The following is a 25,184-nucleotide window of genomic DNA, read 5'->3' on the forward strand; positions in this document are numbered from 1 at the left end:
CAGGGTCTAGTTGTAATGCAACAAACAATGTGATAGTACCTTTCTCCTTTGTTTTGAGGCTTGGAAGAGTAAATGAAGGGAACCCTGTTTTCTTTTTCAAGCCTCCAGAAGCCTCTGTCAAAGATGCTCTTTCTTGTAGCTCACCCTTCCGCTCCTCTGAGCCTGTTGAAAATGAAATGAACCACTGTAAAGACAACCCAGTGATGGGTGCCTTAGGCATTAGTGATTTAACTAGTTATTTATATATACAGTGGATGCTCGGGTTGAGAATGTGATCCGTGCGGGATGCACGTTTGCAACTTGCAGCAGCGCATCTGTGCACACGTGGGTTGCGATTGAGAGCTTCTGCGCATGCGCAAAGCACAATTTAGCACTTCTGTGCATGTGCGACCACTTCTGTGCATGTGCAACCACTTCTGTGCATGTGCGACCACTGAAACCTGGAAGTAACCAGTCCGATATTTCCGGGTTTCGGCAGTCCATAACCCAAAAAAATGCAACATGAAGTGTCTGTAACCCGAGGTATGACTGTATATACATTTTTAGGGCAGCCTGGATAGCTCAGTTGGTTAGAGCATGGTGCTGATAACACCAAGGTTGCAGGTTTGATTCCTGTATGGCTCAGCTGCATTGCAGGTGCTTGGACTTTGATCAGGATCCCTTCCAGCTCTACAGTTCTATTATTCTGCGATTCTACATCATTGGCACCTGTCCTGAACTCATACAATGAGGCAGCCAAAAAGAACCCAATAGGGCCACTTAAGTCTTTGGGAAAGCCATGTAAAATGGTGTTAATAATTGCCTGCTTGAGAGAAGAAATTATCCTACTCCAGCCACTGCCTTCTCAGTTACTGTGCTAATCACAAGGTGTGTTTGGGTCTTTGTAGGATATAGTTAAGTATCTAGTGAAGGTGGTCTTCAGAGCAACATTTTAGGGTTGCTATAGCAGGTTCTCAGATACCTGGTTACTTCTCATGGTCACCTCTCACTGAGCCAGGTCTTCGTACCTCCTTTACCCTGAGCCTAAGAAAGGAAACATGCACACATATAAAATTATTACCTTCCCTGCTTTCCTGATCAGAAGATGACTTTCTCGTCAACATTCTTGAGAGGTGGGTGACGGATGCTTTTACCTTCTTCTTTAGACTTTGCTCCACCAACTCCATGGACTGAGATCTGACAAAGGGCTTGAAGAGCCCCACTTTGTCTTGCAAAGAGCTCCTCCTCTGTTTGGCTGGGTCTTCCAGGAGACCATAGATTTGTTGAGACCCTGCTGGTATGTTACCTTCTGAATCAGACCTATTTCCTAGCCGGGGTGCTTTGGCTTCTTTTGGCTCTACGTCCAACTCAGGTGGAGTTTTCTCTTCATCTCTGGGAGCTTCCTGTATAGTCTCACCTTTCAAGTTATCATCCCTGGCACATATTTTTTTATCCTGATGTGAATGAGATTTCATTCCTGGTAGCAACTTTGCTTTTTCGCCCATAGGCAAACGTCTTTTGCTGGGTAGATTCTCGGGGGCTTTTCTGAAGCTAAGGAACTCAAATGGGAAGTAGACAATGTCATAGAGTTCGTACAGGTTGAGAAAGGCAGGTTCTACTTCAGAGATGTCAAATTTTGCTGTCTTGCTATCAGGACGTGGCATGTCCTCTGAGAGGTCCTGAATCTGTACTAAGCGGATTTCGCACATTTGGTCACTTCTTTGGCTGTCACAGTAATAGGAGAATCTGTCCCCAAACCCAGAACTACCAAAATGAGATACCATGGGCATTTCTGCGCCTACATAACCCATGCCTTCAAAAGGGGGAGACATCCTGGCTTTCTTGCCCATGGAAGGTAGCACACTGAAATACTCTTCTTCTCCAGGATATATAATATCTGCTTCTGAGGGATCTGCTAAGCCAATGCCCCCTTCTCTTTTTCCTCTCCGAACAAGGTATCTGGTGGCCGGTCTTACTGCTTGCCCAGGTGAGCCTGGGTAGAACACCTCCCTGGAAGGAGAAATGTGTCTCCTGGATCCCTCTGGATCAGAAACAGACTCTGCTAAAGCAGTCATCTCTTTTGACAGGCAAACCATCTCATCAACTAAGTACTCCAGGGCTTCAGCCTCTGTGTCACTATAAATAGCAGGTTTCTGATGATGAACATGTCCTCTGGTTCTTCCTTGTCCAATGGAATATGGGGTTTCCTTTTGAGTAACCGGGATTTCTCCCCCAGAGGCTGAAAACGGCACAACTCTTGCTTGGGAGAAACCTGAAACAGATGGCCCTTGGTCTTTCTGGAATACAGACTTGTCCTCACTGGAAGCAAGTTGTGTACGATAAACGAGTTCTCGTTCTTCCGGTTCAGAGAGAGAAATTGAAATAGCTTTGCCTTGTGAAGCTGTTAAAATTTGCCTCTCTCCAGGAAAGGCATCAAGCTTTCTCTTTCCTGGGGCAAAATGTCTCTGCTGTAGATGTTTATGGTGTTCCCCCTCATGGATCAATGCCTGGGCGGTATCTGCTTGTTGAGAAGGCTCCCTCATCTCACCAGGAACAGGAACTGCTTTGCTGTGAATGAAGGACTTAGGAGGCTTTTGACTTTCTCCATGAGAGACTGATATAGAAGTAGGCAAAGTCTCTAAGCCAGCAGAAACATCACCTTCTTGAACAGGAACTTTCATCTCACTGTGCATGGGAGGTGTTTGGTATGAATGCCTAGGCTCGGCGTTTGAAACTGGGGCAGCTTTCGCTTGAGAAATAGTTAAACTAGCTGTGCCTTTGCCCTTTAATGCAGCCGATTTTGCCTGGCTGGGTGCTAATGGTTTCTGTGGCAGAATCTGCTGCTCTTTCTCTCCAGGGATGGATACAGCTGCCTGTGAGCCTGGAAGACCTGAGCGTTTACTCTCCAGGAGAACTTCTGAAGGCTTCTGATGTAAAACCAAAGAGCCTTCCACCACTGGCATAGTCCGCAGGACCCCTGGGCTTTTGCCCTTTGTCTTAACAACTTGTTGAATTTGCTGACCTTGAAGAGAAGGAACTAGAGGCAACTGGTCTCCACTTTTAAATGCCCCCTGAAGAACGGCAGGTCCTTCTTTGCCCTGGACAGAAGACAGCATTGTATTATCAGGGAGGCCTTTCCCCTTCCCAGTGTCTTGGTAGACCAGTGGGGCTGTTTCTGGCGGAGTGACTCTCAAATCTGAGCTCTCTCCCTTTGGAAGAATAGGAACCGTGTCCTTGCAAAGAGGAGCTTTGAATGTCTGAGGTAATCGCCTTTCCTCACTTTCACCCTTTGGGGCTAAATCTGACTGCTGAGCAGTTAGAACCAAGTCTTCCCTTCCTAGGGTAGATGTTCCCGACTTTTTCGCAAGAGGTAGCCCTGGTTTCTGAAGCAGACCCTCCCCTTTTTCAGATGGCGGTGTTGAAATCAATGCCTTCTCCTGCTGCCGAGCAGCCAAAGACGAGCTGTGTGTCTCACCAAGTTGTGCAAATGGCACTTCACCCTTCACAATTTTCTTTGAGCCTTCCTTTGCAGAAGTCTTTTCTGAGCAAGCCTCAAAAGCACTGCCCTCGGGAATTAAGTCACTCTCTTCTTCTTCAATGTATTGCTCCTCAGCAAAGCTTGTCGCTCTCATCTTGTAGTCATCCAGTGAACGGCTTCTGCTGGAAACTTGAAAAGTAACTCGTGGTGATTTCTGCGCAGTGTCAAAAGAAGCTGATTTGGTCATCAGAGGGCCAGCTCCGCCTTCTCTGCCCCACTCAGTTTCTTCATCCCCAGACAATCCTCCCTCTCCCAATTCGAACTGTTCTAGAAGGGGTTCACGGAGGCCACTTAAAGATGATTTTGAATAACCGGCTTTCCTATAGGTTCTCTTTGCTCTTTCTAAATGCTTCCTGTGCTCTTTGCCTGGTGATGAAGGGACATCGGCAAGACTCTCAGAAGGCTGGCTGTAGAAAGTACTTTTTATGACACTATGTCTGGGGACACATCCAGGAGATCTTCCTGCTTCGGTGCTTTCAATTTCCCCTTCTCCGGGTACCAGTAAACCAGCTTTATCTTGCGAAGAAGCTGTGTCAAACGTTGGTCCCCGAGGCATTAATTCTTCACTTTCTTGGCGTTTTTGATCACCCTGTTGCCTCTTCGCTGAAGCCTGTTTAGGTCTTGTAAGCAGCAGTGGCAGCGAGGATTCAGAATTCTTAGCCTCTGCTATGGACTCCTGGTATTCTGGGTAATCCGATCCCTCAAGCACAGATAAGTGAAGTCCTGGCGTAGGGCCAAAGTGCCTTCTTCCTGTGGAGGCCGAAATCTCATTGTCTGAAGATGATCCACTGGTGCTCGATGAGCTGCTCTCTTCCAACAGGTGTCGGGAGATGCCAAGAGAGGTGGTCTTATGAGTTTTCTCCAGGATTTCTGGGATGGGTCTCATCACCAGCACAGATTTATAGCTCATAAGAGAACGCTGAGCAGTGGAATAAAACACAAGGCAAAGGGGTTAAAGCAACTGAGAGGAGAAAACCAGTTAAGGCACAACAAGAGGCACTAATGGATGCTCAGATGAGCTTCTTGGGAAACAGAATTTCTGATCAGTGCACATTAGCCTGCAGCAGTTTTAATGGGTGTGATGGTTCGAGGGGTTGCTCGTGCATAAGTTGCCGCCACTCCTGGCTAGGTTACCTGGGTGAACCCTTTCTGTCTGGACAGCCTTTCACTTCGTGGCTGTCTCAGTCGCTGACAGAATCTGTCAGTGGGCGTTTCTTGAACTTCTTCCAGCAAAGAAGTTCTTTGACGCCAAGTCTCCTCCTACTCTCCCTGCACGGAAGTCTTCTGTGCAGGAAGGGTGTGGGCAGCGGAGGACCCGTGCTCTCCCCGCTGGTCTCCGGTGAAGAGTCCTGGAGCCTCCTCTCCGATTCCCCCATCTGCCCCCCTTCTCCACTGGTGTCACGCTGATTTCCTTCCCCAGCAGATGGGTGGTCTCTCTCCCTACTGGGACCCTCTCCGGCATCCCTCTGGAGCCTTCCCTCCGCCTCTGGCTCCGATGGCAGTTCCCTGACAATGGGCTTGGTGTTTGCTTTGTAAATAAGGAAACTATATAGTGAACCCAATGGCAATGAAAGTCTGTTATTTGCAATCTCATATTGAGCCCCTTTTGCATATAATATTCTCTGACGGCTCCCCGTTTGTGGAAAGCTCTACCCCTAGAACGCTTACCTGGCAACTTCATTACATATATTTAAGTGCTAGGAGAAAACGTTCCTCTTTAACCTAGCCTTTGGCTGATTAACATTCTATGTCCTTTTAAATGTGCTTGTGGGAGGAGGACTTTTGTTTTGTTTTTGTTTTTATTACATATTTTGTGTTCTCATTTTATATTTTTGTGTTGAGAACCACCCTGTGATCTCTGGATGAAGAACAGTATACAAATATAAAATAATAATAATGAGTTTTTAGGTGTGCAGCTAACATTTTTTAACATGTGCTGCTAAAGTTGTATTGCGTAAATATGACAAATGGGCAGTTGAAAACACATACCGTAGATTCCAGCGTATTAGGCAACTGGGAGTATAAGACGACCCCCCCCCCAAATTGGCAACTGCCAATTTGGGGGTTCATCTTATACGCTTCGGCAGCTTCGCTGGGCAGCGGCAGTGGGCAGCGGGCTCCATGCCGGGAGAAAGCTGCCTGGCGAAGCTGCCCAGCAATGCTAAGCCGGCTTCGCTGGGTGGCTTCCTCCTGGTGTGGAGTGGAGCGGAGCCCGCCGCCCAATGCAGCCATACCCGGCGTATAAGACCAAAAAAATGGGCAACAAAAAATGAGAGGCACAAATACAAGATGGGTGACACCTGGCTTGAGAGCAGTACATGTGGAAAGGATCTAGGAGTCTTGGTTGACCACAAACTTGACATGAGCCAACAGTGTGACGCGGCAGCTAAAAAAGCCAATGCAATTCTGGGCTGCATCAATAGGAGTATAGCATCTAGATCAAGGGAAGTAATAGTGCCACTGTATTCTGCTCTGGTCAGACCTCACCTGGAGTACTGTGTGCAGTTCTGGGCACCACAGTTGAAGAAGGACACTGACAAACTGGAACGTGTCCAGAGGAGGGCAACCAAAATGGTCAAAGGCTTGGAAACGATGCCTTATGAGGAACGACTAAGGGAGATGGGCATGTTTAGCCTGGAGAAGAGGAGGTTAAGGGGTGATATGATAGCCATGTTCAAATATATAAAAGGATGTCACATAGAGGAGGGAGAAAGGTTGTTTTCTGCTGCTCCAGAGAAGCGGACACGGAGCAATGGATCCAAACTACAAGAAAGAAGATTCCACCTAAACATTAGGAAGAACTTCCTGACATTAAGAGCTGTTCAACAGTGGAATTTGCTGCCAAGGAGTGTGGTGGAGTCTCCTTCTTTGGAGGTCTTTAAGCAGAGGCTTGACAACCATACGTCAGGAGTGCTCTGATGGTGTTTCCGGCTTGGCAGGGGGTTGGACTCGATGGCCTTTGTGGTCTCTTCCAACTCTATGATTCTATGATTCTAAGACGACCCCCGACTTTTTAACCTCTTTTTCAGGGTTAAAAAGTCGTCTTATATGCCAGAATCTATGGTATGTTAGAGAGAAAAACAGATCTCCTGAACTGCAGGTTCTGCAATTCTCTAGAAACTGAATAAGGAACAAAAACATGTTGAAGCACAGTCCAGTGTCTGGGCTGGAGCCTACTAACCTGCCATTTGCTTCGGGACACAAAAAATTTGAGCTGCTTTGTATCTATGAAGTGAGCTTCTTCTAGTGGGAGGTTATGCTGTAAAGGGGAGGGAAGGAATAAATTAACATAAATATAAACATTAAAATGTCAATTTAAAAAGAATCTGGCATCACGTGTTTCAGAAAAGTGACTTTCATTTGCCAGAAAACACTAGCACTGATGGTTAAGGGTGCATCTATTGAATGGGGAACTTATGAGGGCTTACCATAAACCATGTGTGGGAGAGACACTCCATAGCACTAGGCCTTGCCCTGGGAAGAAAGAAAAACAGGTTTTAGTTTGTGTGTCATGGTATGGTCCTGTCTACCAACAATATTTTCCAATATGCTAAACAGCCAAGAATCCTGTTACAGATAGGTAGCCGTGTTGGACATAAATCGGACATCAGGAATCACAAGACAGAGAAACCAGTAGGAGAACACTTCAATCTCCCAGGACATTCTATACAAGATCTCAAAGTAGCTGTTTTACTACAAAGGAATTTCAGAAATCGACTGGAAAGAGAAGCTGCTGAATTGCAACTTATCACCAAACTTAAAACCATGGAGAAACCTGGCCTGAACAAAGACCTTGGATTCTTATCTCATTATACATGACAAAGCCATTTTTCACCTTTTCACCCCTTGCTTTTTCCTGTAAGACCTATTGCAGCCGTTAAGAGTCGTCAACAGGCTCATCACAGCTATCTGCCAATCACCCATTCCCACCACCCTTCTGAGTAATACCCCTCCCCACCTTCTCACTATATAGAAGGGTCTGGAAACTTCTGTTTCAGTGTATCTGAAGAAGTGTGCATGCACACGAAAGCTCATACGAAGAACTGACTTAGTTGGTCTTTAAGGTGCTACTGGAAGGAATTTTTTTTGTTTTAGCCAAGAATCCTGGTTTGCTTAGATGAATTGTTCTAGTGTGGCAGCTGGTGAGCCTAACTGTGCTACTCTGTAGCTACTTGTTGTGTCTGAATGGCTATGATTCTAAGAGCTGGAGAACTGACACACACACACCCTTGAATTATATCACTGGGGGAGGGGGCCGCTAGGGGCGCCTTGGAAGATGGCCAACAATACCATCTCTCCAGCTCACACGAGGTAATTAAGGGGCTGATATGGGAGTAAATCAGCCTCCCAAAATTCTTCCCAGTGGAAGGGAAGATGCAGCCTCGTCCGTGGTTGCCCATAAATCACCCCCGAGTTCAAAAGAAGGAGGGGGTGAGGGCACTGGACAGAAAGCCCTCGAGCGACCTCGGATCTCCCTGACGCCGTCTCTGAGAGCGAATCTAGTTGCATTACTTAAGATAAAAAACTGGATATAAAAGTTATTGCACATGCTTCGAGTGAAGAAAAGGGTATGTTAGCTGCTAATTAAGCCTGCCACTGAGATGTTAAGAGTGATGGAATGGACTGGACAGAAGATACATCAAAGAATAACATCTATTCAACATCTATGTTGAAACGGAATGGAAAGGGGGGGACTTTTTCTTTTTTTTATTACGATATTACCTAACAACCCCCACCCCCAGAAGAACCATCATACAACTTATAGCAAGTGAGACTGGAAAATAAAGTGTGTGGAAATAAAAATATCAACTAAAGCCTTTGTTTTGGAAAGATTTGGAAAGAAAATAAAAGGCTCTCTTGTGGTGCAGTTTTTAATCGGGATCCACCATTATGAGACAGATTATGTTGCGAGATTAGGTGTGATGGCCTGGGAATCCGATTCAGAGGCTGAACTGGAGGAATCCCAGCCTGCACAGGAGTCCCCGCCTCCAGGGCCGGCTGAACTGGGGCAGGGCCTTGATTCTGAAGCGCCTGCACCTGTGCCGGATCCTCAGGAGCAGGCACCAGGTGAATCCACTCTGGCTCCAGAGGTGGTTGAGGACTCAGTGCCTACAGGTGAGTCTCCCCCTGGGCCCAGTAACCCTTCAGCCTCTCCTGAACTGCAGAGGCTCAGGGCAGAGAGGCGAAGGGAACTGGTTTCTCCCAGGAGGAGTGCTCACCTTAAGGCCAGGAGAGGCGGGTCTCCTGGGGGCCGGGACCACCCCTGGCCTCAGCCCGGTCCCAGGTTGCGGGAGCAACGTCGTTGATGAGCTGTTTTGGCCAGCATCCAGTCCTGTTTCCCCCAGAGTTCCTGTCCTTGCCCGGATTCCCACTGTGGACACTGCTTCATCCAAGGAGGACTGTCTGCCGACCCTCAACTCAGGTCCTGGACCTCGCCCCATGGTAACCTCCCCCCTGGACCAGCACATAGTCAGAGGGGGAGGCGAGCCATTGCTCTGTTATCATGATTGTATTCTAAGTTCGACTTGGCAAATCCTCCCCTGGAAAGATTGATTTATGGTGCAACCTGTCTGGGAAAATTAATGAGCAGACACTTAGATTTTATTTCATCGGAACTGAGAAAGGTGGTGCCTGCCGCCCGAGCAGGACTTTTGGATCAGGGTGTGAAGATTTATTGCAAACCAAAGACTTACCAGCTTTTTAAAAAAAGGGAGAGCCTTACAAAGTTCACAGAGAAGCATAACAATGCTTACTTTAACTCTCCTGTGGAAACAACTCAGAGGCTATTAAGAAGAAAAAGGACAACAACAGGAAGATCCAAAGATGGGACTGGTGAACACTAAAAGCAGCAGAAATATGAGATTACTGGACCCTTACTGAACTCAAAGCATGGGAACCCCCCAAAAAAATTATAATTTGGCAAAATATTTGGACTTTATGATATGTATTGGTATAATTTGGAATAATTAATGTGGTATGATTGGATTGTTAAATGGAAAACTTAATAAAAATTATTTTTTAAAAAAGAATTATATCTCTGGGAAAATTAAAAAGAATACTCACTCTGGAGACGGTTGCAGTATCGTTCTGATAAAATCCTGCGCTTCTTTGCTCAGATGCACAAAATCAGGAATATCCCATGAAACTGTTCCATTCTGAATATTTAGGAGGGTTGCTCTGTCATTTTCCCCAGCAAATGGAGACTTGCATGTCAAGCTAATTGTTTGAAATGAAATATAGACATTTTAAACATTGATCCCCACCTTACGGGTAATAACAACAGAGGAGAAACAGTACAGCCCTGATCCACAGATTTGTACATGCATGTCTGTATCACCCTTGCGTTTAATCCCCTTTGCGGTTAAAAATCAAACTTCCTTGATGAACTAGAAACACTCTGGGACCTTCGTTGACCTTGGAATTCATTTATGTTCACAGTGGCCAGATAGGACACAGGTCATGCCACATAAAATCAACACAAAAAACAAGGCTTTTGTCACCCACCATCTTGGATTTCGATGAAACTTTGTGTACACCCTTCCCTTATGGTTGAAAGAAACTCCCTTAATTTTCCCCCCTCTATCTCAAACAGTTTTAATTTTATAGCACTTCAAAGTTTCGTGAAATTTGCGTTTCTGTCCCTCTTGAGATCCTCAGCCTTGTGTACATTTCCCCCACTCCATAACCAATGATCAGATCTCTTTGAAATTTTACACAGAGCTCAATAACATGATGAGGATTTCTGCTGGCCTAGCCGTGGTGATTCTTGAGCAATACCATTTCCTCATATGCTTGGTATTGTTCAACTCCCACAGACAATAACTGGCAGAAGATACGTCTTTCCAAATGAGTGTATGGCGTTGATGGAAGAAAAAATTAAAAACTTACAGGTGATATCGAGGCTACACCTGTGGGGGTTTCTTTCTACCATAAGGGAAAGGTGTACACCAAGTTTCATCAAAATCCAAGATGGTGGGTGACATGACCACGTTGAACTGACATGGAATGACCCACATAACCACAGGTTAGGTACCAACAAACCATCCAAGTATGATGTTGCTCACCTAGTATAGGATTCAATTCTGGGTCACTTATTTTCAGCATAAAAGTATCCAGAATTTTTAGCTAGCTTTTCAATTCCCAACTACTTATTTATAAATAAAGAAAATAAATAGATACAAAAGTGTCATTTTCACTGCTTTAAGTTCCAACTAATCACAATGACTTAATTTTCACCCACCTTCCAATACCAGATTGTATGTTTAGTTCTGAAATAATTAATTTTTGCAATATTGCTTGTGTCCAGACACCAGTTTTATTCCAAGATACCTGACTAGGTTCCTAAATGAATTTATATTAAAATTCATTTCTATATTCCTTTAATAAAGAAGATCACTTAATGGTAACAAGCTCTGACTTTGGCCAATTTATTTTATATTCTGATATAAGACCATATTTTTCTATACTATAAAGTGACAAAGATGTATCTGCATATAATGCTATTTTAATTTGAAGTGCTTACCTTAAATAGCAAATAACACCAACAGGCCTGAAAGGGGGGGAAAGGTGTGTATTAGCAAAAGATTTTCATTTGCATAAAATATGTGTCGACAATTTCATTATGTTAATGTGGTGATCATCTAAATGACCATCTGGGTTGAACCTGCAGCAATCACATTAATGGTTGACCTGACAGCAGCTATGTCACGATCTTAGAACTTTCTTGATAACAAATCATGGGTTGAATTTTTTCAGGGAATACTCTGGACTCCCTCAAGACACAACTTTCACCTCTAAGACCTAAGGAGTCTTCACAGCCTGACAGCACCCTGTTCTTTCTTCTACCCCACTGTGCTGGTCCTAGTAGCCAGGAGAAGCCCAAGAGAGCCTGTGTGGTGTAGTGGTTAAGAGCGGTGGACTCATAATCTGGTGAACCGGGTTTGATTCCCTGCTCCTCCACATGCAGCTGCTGGGTGACCTTGGGCCAGTCACACTTATCTGAAGTCTCTCAGCCCCACTCACCTCACAGGGTGTTTGTTATGGGGGAGGAAGGGAAAGGAGAATGTTAGCCGCTTTGAGACTCCTTAGGGTGGTGATAAAGCGGGATATCAAATCCAAACTCTTCTTCTTCTTCAGGGGCCAACTGCAACCTGCTCCGTCATACAGAAAAATCCATGCCCTTGACCTAAGCCAAACAACCGCTTTCCCTTTGGGATTCAGAGTTTGCCCGTCTCTTGTGCCCTACCTCCTGTGCTGTCTCTTGTCCAAGGTGCCTTATTCTAAGAAACCATCCTCACCCAGCAGAAACAAAATGTAGAAGCAGAATGAGCCCCACCCCTACAATCTGCCCAATAACAGCCAGGGTCCTTAGACAACTCCACCCTCCTCTGCCCACCACCAGCACAGCCAAGCACAGGGAGTTTCTTTTTTTATATATATAAATATTTTTATTGGTTTTTTACACAAATGAAAGACAATACAAAACAAAACACACACATCAAAAACATACAACAAAAATTTGACTTCCCCATGCCTTCCTTTCACCACATCCTTATTTTATCATATTTTCAAGCAACCCTTCAGTCAATTTTAATCAGGTCTCTTTTAAATTTACTTAAGATTTGACATTTACAGCTGTAATTCTTTGTTTCTCACCCCTTGACATCTTATCAGTCCACAATTTTACAATAGTTTTTAAGATATATTTTAAATTTTCTCCAGTCCTCTTCCACTGTCTCTTTCCTCTGGTCACGGATTCTGCCGGTCATCTCTGCCAGTCCCATGTATTCAGTCACCTTCGTCTGCCATTCTTCCAGAGAGGGTAATTCTTGCGTCTTCCAATACTTTGCCAACAGGATTCTTGCTGCTGTAGTTGCATACATAAAGAATGTCCTATCTTTCTTTGGTACCAATTGGCCGACCATGCCCAAGAGGAAGGCCTCTGGTTTCTTTGCAAATGTCCACTTAAGGATTTTCTTAATTTCATTATAGATCATTTCCCAGTAGGCCTTAATCTTTGGGCAGGTCCACCAAAGATGGTAAAAAGTGCCTTCAGTCTCATTACACTTCCAACATTTGTTATTGGGCAAATGGTAGATCTTTGCAAGCTTGACTGGGGTCATGTACCACCTATAGATCATTTTCATTATATTCTCTTTCAAGGCAGTACATGCCGTAAATTTAATTCCGGTGGTCCATAACTGTTCCCAGTCAGCAAACATAATATCATGACCAATATCCTGTGCCCATTTAATCATAGCTGATTTCACCGTTTCATCCTGTGTATTCCATTTCAGCAACAAATTATACATTTTAGATAGATTCTTAGTATTGGATTCTAGCAATTCTGTTTCTAACTTTGACCTCTCCTTCTGAAAGCCAAGTTTCCTGTCCTGCTTAAATGTCTCATTTATCTGACGATAATGTAACCAATCTCGAACTTTATGCTTTAGCTTCTCAAAACTTTGAAGCTTCAACTTTTCACCATCTTGTTCTAAGATTTCACAGTATTTGGGCCAATTAGAGTCCATGTTAAGTTTTTTCACTGCCTTTGCTTCCATTGGTGACAACCACCTGGGGGTTTTACTTTCCAAGAAATCCTTATATCTATTCCAAACATTATACAGTGCTTTCCTTACAATATGGTTTTTGAAACTTTTATACACCTTTACCTTGTCATACCACAAATATGCATGCCAACCAAAACTATTGTCATATCCTTCCAAGTCCAAAATGTCTGTATCCTCCAGAAGTAGCCATTGCTTCAGCCAGCAAAATGCTGCTGATTCATAATAAAGTCTTAGGTCTGGCAAGGCAAAGCCCCCTCTATCTTTCGCATCAGTTAAAATCTTAAATTTTATCCTGGGCTTTTTGCCCTGCCAGACAAATTTAGATATATCCTTCTGCCACTTCTTGAAGCAGTCCATTTTGTCTAGGATCTGCAACGTCTGGAACAAAAACAGCATTCTCGGCAATACATTCATCTTGATAACAGCAATTCGGCCTAACAAGGAAAGTTTCAGCCTAGACCATATATCTAGATCTTTTTTTACTTCTGACCAACATTTTTCATAGTTATCTTTAAATAAATTCACATTTTTAGATGTTAAATTTACCCCCAGGTATTTAACCTTTTTTGCTATTTCCAACCCAGTTTCACTTTGAAACCTATCTTTTTCTTCATTTGTTAAATTTTTTTCCAGCACCTTTGTTTTCTGTTTATTTAGTTTTAATCCTGCTACCTGGCCGAATATCTCAATTAATTCTAAGACTCTTTTGGTACTAGCTTCTGGCTGTTGCAAGGTTAGCACTAAATCATCTGCAAATGCCCTTAATTTGTATTGTTTGGCTCCGACCTGTATTCCTTTAACCAGCTGGTCCTTTCTTATCATATTTAACAAAACCTCCAGGACAGATATAAAAAGTAGAGGAGATATAGGGCATCCCTGTCGTGTCCCTTTCTCTATTGGTATTTCATCCATTACCACATTGTTCACAATTAGTTTAGCTCTTTGTTCAGAGTATACTGCACCTATACCATTTTCAAACCCTTGGCCTACCCCCATCCCATGGAGATTTTTCTTCATAAAATTCCAAGAAATGTTGTCAAAGGCTTTCTCCGCGTCCACAAATATTAAAACTGCCTTTCTATTAATGTCCACCTCCAGCAACTCCAAAATGTCTATAATGTTCCTCACATTATCTGACATGTGTCTCCCTGGGAGAAAGCCTGTTTGATTCTTATGAATCTCCTCCACCATAACTCTCTTAAATCTTTTCGCCAAAACGTCTGCAAAGATTTTATAATCCACGTTCAAGAGTGATATAGGGCGGTAGTTCTTAACTTGATGTTTCTCAGTTTCTGTCTTCGGTATAAGTGAGATGAATGCTTCTTTCCACGATTCGGGAGCCTTTTTCCCCTCTAATATTTGATTGCATACTTCCTTCAATGGTTGTATTAACCATTCCTTAAGAGCTTTGTAGTATTTCGCAGTCAGACCATCTGGTCCTGGTGATTTCCCCAATTTCATATTCTGGATGGCACCCTCTATTTCTTGTTCTGTAATTTTTTCATTCAAAATCCTTTTATTTTGTTCTGAAATCTTTGATAATCCATATTTTTTAACGAATTCCTCTATTTCTTGTTCGTTTGTAGGCCCTTGTGCATACAATTTTTTGAAGAAACTTTGAAAACAGTTACTTATTTCATTTGGTTTGTTAATAAGTTTCCCATCTATTTCCAAGGATGTCACAGTGTTTAGCTTTTGTCTCTTTTTCAGTTGCCATGACAGCAGTTTTCCACATTTATCTGCCGATTCAAATGTCTTTTGCCTCATTTGCTTTATCTTCCATTCTATTTCTTGATTCATCAATTCCATATATTGCGTCTGATAATATTTTATTTCTCTTAAAATCTCATGAGACTTTGGTTTGGATCTCAATTTCTTCTCTCCTTCTTTTATCTGGTTCAAAATCTTTTCCTTCCTCTCATTTTGTTTCTTCCTCTTTATAGAATTCTGCTGAATTAGGAATCCACGCATCACGGCCTTACTTGCGTCCCATACTATTCTTTTTTCCACCTCCGTTCTCAAATTTATCTCAAAATAGTCCTTCAATATTTTTTGGGCCTTTTGATAGATTTCTTCATCTCTAAATAGGGTGTCATTCATTCTCCATCTAAAGGTTCCAGCCGTTGTTAATTTCATTTCCATCTTAACTGCATTATGGTCGGAACAGGTTTTTGTGCAGATTTCTGTTTTTTTCACTCTTGGTGCCAGATTGCTAGAAATCCAAATTTGATCAATTCTAGTCCAGGTCATTTTTGCTTCAGAGAAGAAGGTTCCCTCTCTTTCCAGAGGGTTCCTTGTTCTCCAAATATTGATCAGATCCATGGTGTCAGTCAGTTCAAAGAAAGTCTTTGGTAGTCTCCCGTCCTTAGATATTACTTGTCTTTGTGCTTTGTCCATATTTGTGGAGACAACTCCGTTGAAATCTCCCATCAATATGATTTTAAAATCCATAAAGTCCATTAAAGTCTCATGCAACTTCTTGAAAAACTCTGCCTTCCCCTCATTGGGTGCATACACTCCAACAATTAAAATCTTTTCTCCTTGAATTTGAATTTCTACTGCCAGGTATCTTCCTTCATCATCTTTAAAGATCATTTTTGGTTCCCATTTTTCCTTGGCGTAGATCACCACCCCTCTTTTCTTAACTTTGTCTGAGGAAACAAATTCCAGTCCTAATCTCTTATTTATCAAAAGTTTCCTGTGTATCCTGGCAATATGGGTTTCTTGCAAACAAATTATGTCTAGCTGTTCTTTCTTTAATATATGAAAGACTTGATCTCGTTTTCGGGGATGGTTTAGACCATTGCAGTTCCAACTCAGAAGTTGCAGGGACATTTTTGTTATTGGGTATTTTTCCCACCCACTGCTCCAAGTTCTTGTTCCTCGTCAGTCGGTGCTGGGTTCAATCCAAACGATAGGTTTGCAATATCTGGTATTTCCCTCTCTCTCACGGTTCCTTTCTGAAAGTCCTCAAAGTTTCTCTCCAAAAAGTGTTCTTTATCTTGAATTGTTTTTATTTTGATTTTCTTCCCTTTGAAGTTAAAAGACAGCCCTTGTGGGAATTCCCACCTGAATTGAATATTGTTTTGTTTCAGTAGGTCAACTAAGTCTTTAAATTGTGTTCTCACCTCCAAAAAATATCTGGGAATATCTTTAAAGATCTGTATTTGGGAATTTTTAATAACCAGTGCCTTCTGGAAATGTAGATTCAATATTTTGTCTCTTTCTTCCTTGGATCTAAGAGTAATTAAGCAATCCCTTGGTTTCTTGCCTTGCTTTCTGCCAATCCGGAAGGCTGTAGTTATTGCAAAATCCTCTTCCTCTCCCTCTAACTCGTCATTCCAAAATTCTTGGAACTTGTCTGTAAGAAATTCCCCAAGCTTGTCCTCTTCCTCCTCAGGTACCAGTCTCAATTTCAGATTCTTGCCTTTCCTCTCCAGTTCCATCAGAGCCAAGGCTGCATCATGTTCGTATACTTTCTTTGCAATAGGAACAAATTTCCCTTTAGTTTCCTCGGCCGTGCTCTTAGCGCTCTCGGCTATTCTCCTTGTTTCTGTACTTTCCTGAATTAGACGATTTATAGAATCTGTGTTAGACGATATTGTCGTTGTGTTCAAATCCAGTCTTGTTGTCAGTTCTGTCAATTTTTTGGAATTCTCTGTAGACTGCTTAGTAAGTGCTTCTAAAGATTCATTTATCCTAAGTAAAGCCTGTGTCATGGAATCCATTGATACTGGATGTGAGGGCGATCTGGCTGCGACATCTGTCACCCCATTGATCGCCAGGGTTGATTCGGCTGATCTGGCTGGCTAGGCGGGTGTCCCCTTCCTCCCTCACCGCTCCATGTGCGTCCCTCCCGAAGCTGCGCGCTCGGTGGAAGAGGACGAGCATCCCAGATAGAAGGAGTGTACCGTTCTTCGGTCAAGGGTATACGATAGCTGCGCTCCCCTGCTAGAACCTCCAAACAAGCACAGGGAGTTTCAGGCAACTCATTCAGCCTGGTTGCTACAAATCAGACATGGTACCACTTAAACTAGAACAGCCAATTTCGTTGTCTCAGGTCTGCTCCATGAGGCAAGAGACAGGGCCTAATTTTTTTACATCAGAGGAGCATATACAAGTGAGGAGGGCTGAGCTCTCTCTGTCCCTTGGCCTTACTCTGTGCCTTCAGTCACCCTCCTGATATCAGAGCCAGGCTAGAAGAAAAAGTGCCTGAGGTGCTTGAGTGTGAGGTGGGAGAAATTTCAGTTCTCCTCATCCACACAAGCCTCTTTGGGGAAGGGGGGATAACTAGATGCAACTAGATAATGCAAGTGCAGCAATCTGAACATTTGACAGCGCTATAAAAATGCTCAATGGCTGCTAGTCATTCCACTACCTCCAGTCTGTTCTTCAACTGCCTTACATATATTTCCATTTAAAAGCAAGCAAGCAAAGAAACAGCCCAAGGGGGAAAATATATTTTACCAGATGTCGGATGCTGTCGAGACGGGTGACTGGGAGAGAATTTCAGGTGAGACAAATTCCGGAGACCCATATTTACTGTACTGAGGCTCAGATGGGTTTGTCTTTTGAGCGAATCCAAAATCACAGATCTTAATGTCATCTCTGTCGTCATAAACCATCAAGATGTTTGCAGGCTGTTGAAGGAGAGAGAAGAGTGTTTTGTGCAGAGGAGTCTAGGAGATACCACCTGTAAACCAAGCAAGGATCCTCCCTCTTGTGGTATCAACCCATACTTGAAAGAGCACCCCAAATGACTTCCTGTTCAGACCCTAGTCTTCAGCTGAGTGGGGTCCTACCCTGCTTAAGATAAGCCAATGGCCCTGCCCAGCTCCAGGAATTCTGTGGTTTCAGCAGGCTTCCAGGAATAAGCCCCACAACAATGACAGAGTGGCAGCGGCGTAGAGTGGGTTGTCAGCACCCGGGGCAAGGCAAGTAATTTGCGCCCCCAACCCCTAACCTGCCGCCGCTGCCAGCTTCTTCTTGCTGCTGCCTGGTCTGGTCTAGTGTGGTCCTCTCCCGCGCTCAGCGCTGCGCTGGGCGGCCGCTGCACTGTCCCTCCCCCAGATAGTCCCTCGCTCTCTCTCCGCACCGCACACCTGGCACCCACCCCCTCCACAGTGGGCGGCGACCTGGCGGCTCGGATCGGATTCGCACAGCCAGCACTGCAGTGAGAGAGAGAGAGTGAGCCAGGTAGGGGCAGAGAGCTGCGAGTGCGAGTGCGCCCCCCCAGATGTTGCGCCCGGTGCGGCCGGCCCTCCCTGCACCCCCACGCTACGCCACTGCAGAGTGGTATCTCAGTTAGCGTGGGGTGAGGCTCTGTGTGTGTTTCATTGGAGTCTTAGAGGTGTGTAGTCCAGGCAATCTGAACCTCAGGTTTGGCTGAACCTCAGGAATACAAGGAAGGAGGGTGTGGAGAGGCCCTGCACCCCTGGGGTCTCTCTCATAGGAATATGGGAATATGCCTTATACTGAAGCTCAGGTCGTTGGTCCATCTAGCAGATAATCAACTGCATGGATTGGCAGCAGCTCTCCAGAGTTTCATTCTTCTGCAGCCCTCCCTGGAGATGCCAGGAACTGAATCTGAGACCTTTTGCATGAAAAGCAGGTGCCCTCTCACTGAATTACGGTCCTTCTCCTCCCTGCCTACCCTTCAGGCCCTTGGCAGAACCCAAGGACTTTATCCTGCCTTTGCAGCTTCTGGAAAAATATCAAACCCAAATGTTATAATGTGCTTGTTTTTCAGCAGGAATCTACAGGTGAAACTCGGAAAATTAGAATATCATGGAAAAGTTCATTTATTTCAGTAATTCAACTTAAAAGGTGAAACTAACATTTGAGATAGACACATGACATGCAAAGCGAGATATGTCAAGCCTTTATTTGTTATAATTGTGATATTATAGCGTACAGCTGATGAAAACCCCAAATTAACAATCTCAGAAAATTAGAATATTAAATGAAATCAGCAAAACAAGGACTGCAAATAGAGCAATATTGGACTTCTGAGAAGTAGAAGCGTGTTTCACCTCTATACTCAGAGCAGAGAATCCCCACACAGGTCAAAAAAACCAATATCCAAACTTGGCTTCATAGAAAACTTCCCAGATTCTCCGAAGCAATTCATAAATGATGCAGCGAACCGAACATGCAGCTCTTTTTAAACGTTACCTTAATATCCAAATGAAGCACTTTGTTCTTATGGAGGTATTCAATCCCTTCTAAAAGTTGTCTGAAGTAGAACTTGACCTGTAAGTGGTAGAGGGGAAAATATAAGGTTATCAGTGGATTTATCCAGATGCCACAAGTATATCTCTGATTTCAGAACTGTTGTGGGATACGACAATAGTATCTTGACTAAAAGCCCTACATCCCTCCCAAAAGAAACTCAAGGAAGGAGCATCACCTCTGCTTCAGTCACCACATTCTTCTTGAACAACCGGTCCAGAAGTTCTTCATTGGAGCATCTAACACACTAAGGAACACAACATCCTTTTTGTTATGGAGCAATAAAAAGCAACTGATCAATTATTCTCTGGCCCCAAACATCTCTTAAGTTTCTAGTACAAATATACTTATTTTGTGTGTGTGTGTGTGTGTGTGTGTGTGAGCGAGAGAGAGAGAGAGAGAGAGAGAGGTGTCAATGGAATTATTATGTTATTAACCTACAAATAATGTGTAGGTGATAACAGAACAATTCCAGAAATAGTTAGTGGGTGGGAATTAATCATAATAATTTATTTTCTGTGCCCCACCCATCTGACTGGGTCGCCCCAGCCATGCTGAGCAGCTTCCAACAGAATAAACGGAAACACAACAACAAAAACAACAGAACAGAACATGATACATTAAAAGCGTACAGAACTGCTTTCAGATGTCTATGGAAGGTGTCGTGTAATTATTTATCTCTTTGACATCTGACGGGAGCGCATTCCACAGGGTGGGCGCCACTACCGAGAAGGCCCTCTGCCTGGTTCCCTGTAACCTCACTTCTTGCAGTGAGGGAACTGCCAGAAGGCCCTCGGAGGTGGACCTCGGTGTCTGGGTTGAATGATGGGGGTGGAGACGCTCCTTCAGGTATACAGGGCCAAAGCTTTAGGGCTTGAAAGGTCAACACCAACATGCTGAAATGTGCTTGGAAATGTACTTGGAGCCAAGTTGTTTATTGTTAGAGTATTGCCAAGGTTGTTTTACTGTTTATGAGGCTGATGTGTTGTTTTCGTTCTTCCATAAGTTTTATGTTATATGAAATATTATACGGCTCCCACCTTTTTTCTGTGGCACCATGTATGTGCAGACCACATGTGCTGACCAGGCCTCCCAACCCAGCCAACCGCAGGATTGTGACAGGGGACGATGCCTGGCCACAATGCCACCTACCCAATTGAGGGGTAAACAGATGTCTCAAATAAAGACACCTCAGAGGGAGTATGAAATGTAATCTGAAGCCTCAAAATCACAACTTAGCACAGAGTTCTGTTCTGTCATCTCTAGCTTGAACTGCAATAGTTTTTTTTTATTATTTTTAAAAACACCACAATACATATCTGTCAGGGAACTGCCATCCATTCAGGAGGGAGAGAGGAAAAGCCGAATGGAGTACAGAGAGCCTCCAGGGATCGGGGGAAGCAGCTCCTCCTCAACGGAGGAGAGTAACCACGCCTCCAGTGGAGAGGAGCTGCAGGGATCGGAGGAGGTGAGGCGGTGACAGGACACCTTGCCTGGGCAAAGCAAGGAGGAGAGAGGTCCTCTGTTACTCACGTCCTCCTTACGCAGTAACCTTCCACGCAGAGAGGGGAGGCGCAGACTGGGCGTCAAGAAATTACTTTGCTGGGGAAAGTTTAAGGGCCGCCCACTCACGGATTCTGCCAGTGAATGAGCCAGCCATGGGAGAGTGGCGCTCTGGACAGATAAAGTCTGTTTTTGCAGCTAAAGCAAGGCTTTACAGCCGAGTAGGGAGGTACTTGCCTGCTTGCTCTCGAGCAACCACTTGGAGCCATTACAATATCAATGCTGGAAGTTTGCATTATCTGCTACACATTATTTGCGAATGTTCACTGCAAATAACATAACTGCCACGGTCTCTACTTCCTGCATTTCATTTCCCTTTGACACCAACACATGTGCCTATAGTACCATAAAATGTGATGCAAAGGATTCTTCCATGATAAATCTGTTAGTTTTTAAGGCGCCTTGCTTAAAAATAATTAATTAATTAACAATGCCCCCCCCAAAAAATAAGTAAACAACGCCAAAGCATATTTGGCAATGACACAAATATTCTGTGCATTTTTTTGTTTTGATTCCTGGTTTGACGTTCAGGTTCATTAAACTGTCTTCAAAACCTGCACCACTGCTGAACACCAGCTCCCTTCATCATCTTACATAACCGCAAGCCGGGTTAACATACATTCCCCCTCCAGGATTCAGCAAAAAAATAGAAAGAAAAGGATACAGCTCCAAAATCAGAATCAAGGTTTTCCGTGTTTCAAACTGATCCAGCAGCTGGGTGATCCTGTCATGGGACAGTGTGGCTAGGATATCCCTCTCCTGATAGGCTTGATCCCTTGTTTTGCTTCGTAGGGCGATAAATTTGGCTGCGCATGACACTCGGTTGCCTTTGTGAACCACTCTTTTAATCAATCCAAAGGAACCCCTGTGATAAAAAACAAACAAGACAGGCTGATTCGAAATTCCAATCTCTGGCAGAAGCAACTTTCCTACTGAGTTCTTTCCCATGCCTCAGACACCCACACAAAGCCATAATTATGATCCGAGTGGAATATCAAGTGAAAAATAGTTTTTACCTTCCTATTTCTTGCTTAACCTCATAGAAAGAATGAAGCTTTCTTCTATTGCTCTGTTTCTTTGCCTCTTGGTTTTTCTTATCTGTAGCAATTCAAACAAGAAGAACATGTAAAGTAACGGGCACGATCAATCACGCTCTTGCATCATGTGTCAATATACTTCTCCTTTGCTGAACACATTCCACACATCATACATTCCATCACTTTTGTGTGGTATCCAAAGCACTGCATTTTATATGTGGGAAAGGGGCGCCTTTCTTTGGAGCTATGTTGATTGTGAAAAACAAAAATACAATATAATGGGAAAAGGGGGCTGCTCGTGTGTAAGTGTTTAAGTCCTCCAAGCTTCACATCAGTTCCTAAACTTTCCCAGTTCGAGGAGCCATGGGTGCGTGGCTACCTCAATCGCTGGCAGAATCCGTCAGTGGGCGCTTCCGGAATTTACTCCAACATAAGAGTTCCTTGACAGAAACTCTCCTTCTGGATTCTCTGCGTGACAGTTTCCTCCGCAGAGTAGGCATCCCCAGTGGAGGTCCTGAGCCCTCCCCGCTATTCTCACTGGAAACATCTTGGAGCCCTTCCTCCGATTGAGTTTCTGCAGGAACTCTCCCTCTCCCCCTATTGGTTCCTTCCTCCGCATCTGAGGCTCTCCTAGCCTCCTTGAGCCCTTCCACCACCTGACTCTCCGATGGCAGTTCCCTGACATACAATCAGATCTATTTTAATGACCCTACAAGCAAGAATAATCCTATGAAATAGGACAACATGATTCAGATGGTCACAAGACAATTTGGAGGAGGCAATTTGAGGCAGAAGAATTGAGTGCGAGCTAGGTCAAAGTCTGTTGAGACACTGCAGGCCAACAATTAGTAGGTAAGAACTAATGAGAAAGGCAAATGTAAGTAGTGCAAGGACCAGTTCACACTTCTATACAGTGGTACCTCTGGTTGCGAACGGGATCCGTTCCAGAGGCCTGTTCGCAACATGAGCAGAATGCAACCCGCGTCTGCGTGTGCGTGGGTTGCGATTCGCTGCTTCTGCGCATGCGTGTGATGTCATTTTGGGTGTCTGCGCATGCGCGAGTGGGAAAACCTGGAAGTATCCCTTTCCCGTACTTCCAGGTTGCCGTGGGACGCAACCTGAAAACCCTCAACCTGAAGCAAACATAACATGAGGTATGACTGTAGTTACCTTCTTGGACAATGAGTTCAGCTTTGCATAAGACCTCCCCTCCTGTATTTTTAGCGATGCAAGTGTAGACGCCACCATCTTCAGTTCTAGCGTTGTACAGAATCAAAGAGTATCTTGTGCCTTCACTGAGCTGATGGACTCTTTCACTGTCTGTCAACAATGAAATACCCTGGAAGGATGAGAGAAATATAGCATATGAAGGCCACTGAGGAAGGCAGATAAAACTAAACCAAGACTACCTAGGTATATAAAATCTTGTACACGATCCATCAAGTCCAGGACGATCTCCTGGACAACCCCATTCAAAAATGTTTTTAATTCTTTTCTTTTCTTTTAAGGATTAATTTCTAAAAAGACACCTCCAGAAGAATCACGAATTCCAACATTTTGAACTCCAGTCTGGAAAATCCATCTGGCGAAATGGAACTTCAGAATCCAGTGCATAGCTGTCAAGCGTCCCTTATTTGGAGGGACAGTCCCTTATCCCAGCGCCATATCCCACTGCTGTCCCTTATTGATGGATGTCCCTTAAATTTCCTGGGTTTCAAAGGAAGCAGCTCCTCTCCCTCCCTCCCTGCCAGCAAGGGAGGAGGGAGGCTCCAACTGTGTTGCTTGGTTGCCCAGCCCGCCCCCCTCAGGCCTCCTCTCACCAGCCTCGGCCCCCGGGAACCCCTCCCCACTGGGACTGGTGGGAGCCTCGGGCCTTCCGCCACCATCCACATCACTGGGTGTCTCTGCCTGCGGCCTCCCCTCTGCCCGTCACCGCCACTCCCGCTCTCACTAGGCCGTACTGTGGCTGTGCCGCCGAAGGATCCGAATGAGATGGGCAGCCTGGCATGGTCTATGAATTGATGAGGAGCCTTGAGAGGAGAGCGAGGGCAACCACAGAGAAAGCAGTTCAGAGAGAGGAGGAAGAGGAGGAGGCGGAGGCACGGGCAGGTGTTTCAAAGGCTACAAGGGAAGGACTGCAAGTGCTTCTCCCATAGATTTTTAGTGGTAGACTAGCATAGATGGTCTGATCTGCGTGTTTACTTCGGGCGCTATTTCCCCCCTCCTCCCGCCCCACCTGATGGAATTGAGAGCTGAAGATGGAGCACGAGAGAAAAGATACAGAACTGCAGCAGCATCTTTGTTGCTTGGACTTCGTTTTGCACGAAAAGTGGTTGCTGCTTGTAGTTATTTAATTGCAGTGTTTCATCAGCTGGTGTCTTGAGCAGCAACCTCTGGAAATGAAGGGCTAAAAACCGGCGCTGCTCTCCAAAATTATCTGGTCCCTTTTAATTGGTTGACTAAAATCCCTTATTTTGGCCGCTGGTCCCTTATTTTCAAGGCTGCTGGTCCCTTGTTTTCAAATCTGTAAGTTGACAGCTATGATCCAGTGAGGGTTCTGGCAGAGGGGAAAACTGTTACTTGGTGATTCCCAATGCACTACTGAAATGTATCTTCATGCTTTCAGTACATCCATGGAGTATCATTTTTCTGTCCACAAATGCAAAAGTGGAGACTGTATATGAACTCATCTCTTATCCCATGCCCATTTTACTACTCTGTAGATTTATTCAATCTCCTTTCCCTTTATTCACACTTCTGTCTGGGAACGTCTGCTGCCTACCTTAAACCATGCAATGCTTGGCTGTGGGTCTCCTTCAATAATAGCATTAAACTTTGCCATCTCCCCACACCGAACCTGCACATCTTCAATTGTCACCTGCATGTACGGTGGGCCTGATGAAACAAAAGTGTTATGTTTCAGCTGTTTAAAAAAAGAATAATATTGGAAACAAGGGTGGATGAGAAACAAATCGCAGTTGTGACCAAATTTTGCACAGTTCTTGGAAGATGACTTCCAGGACATTTGTGCTCAGAGATTATAGAGCTAACTCCCTAAACCTCTTCTTCTTACACTTGCTAGCTATTGCAATTTCTCTCTTCTGGATGGCTGCAGAGGTGCCTTTAGCTGCTACAATGCCTTCTAGAGCCTGGACTTTAGTGTTTCTGAAGCTTTTGAGCTCAGTTCCTCCACTTCTAAAACCATTCTTGCTCTGGTAAGAAGTCTCTGGTAAATAAACCAGCAATATCTGTTTTACAGCTGAACTT

At 44.4% G+C, this 25,184-nt stretch overlaps 1 protein-coding gene across 29 annotated transcripts in view; it reads right to left on the minus strand.

Moving 5' to 3' along the window:
* The window catches only part of OBSCN (obscurin, cytoskeletal calmodulin and titin-interacting RhoGEF), a 274,889-nt gene that overhangs the window by 27,386 nt on the left and 222,319 nt on the right, over positions 1 to 25,184 (minus strand). For all 29 annotated transcript variants that reach the window (XM_081931293.1, XM_081931304.1, XM_081931294.1 and 26 more), the window contains 13 exons: positions 24,700 to 24,812; positions 23,088 to 23,256; positions 21,897 to 21,978; positions 21,545 to 21,745; positions 19,496 to 19,556; positions 19,261 to 19,338; positions 17,554 to 17,726; positions 11,040 to 11,066; positions 9,581 to 9,733; positions 6,946 to 6,991; positions 6,699 to 6,776; positions 1,061 to 4,436; positions 40 to 162 (listed from right to left, as the gene is read on the minus strand). In XM_081931293.1, coding sequence (XP_081787419.1) covers positions 40 to 162; positions 1,061 to 4,436; positions 6,699 to 6,776; positions 6,946 to 6,991; positions 9,581 to 9,733; positions 11,040 to 11,066; positions 17,554 to 17,726; positions 19,261 to 19,338; positions 19,496 to 19,556; positions 21,545 to 21,745; positions 21,897 to 21,978; positions 23,088 to 23,256; positions 24,700 to 24,812 — 4,680 coding nt within the window. The remainder of the gene's footprint in view (positions 1 to 39; positions 163 to 1,060; positions 4,437 to 6,698; positions 6,777 to 6,945; positions 6,992 to 9,580; positions 9,734 to 11,039; positions 11,067 to 17,553; positions 17,727 to 19,260; positions 19,339 to 19,495; positions 19,557 to 21,544; positions 21,746 to 21,896; positions 21,979 to 23,087; positions 23,257 to 24,699; positions 24,813 to 25,184) is intronic.

Source organism: Podarcis melisellensis (assembly GCF_964234715.1).
Source record: "Podarcis melisellensis genome assembly, chromosome: 12".
Lineage (NCBI taxonomy): Eukaryota > Metazoa > Chordata > Lepidosauria > Squamata > Lacertidae > Podarcis > Podarcis melisellensis.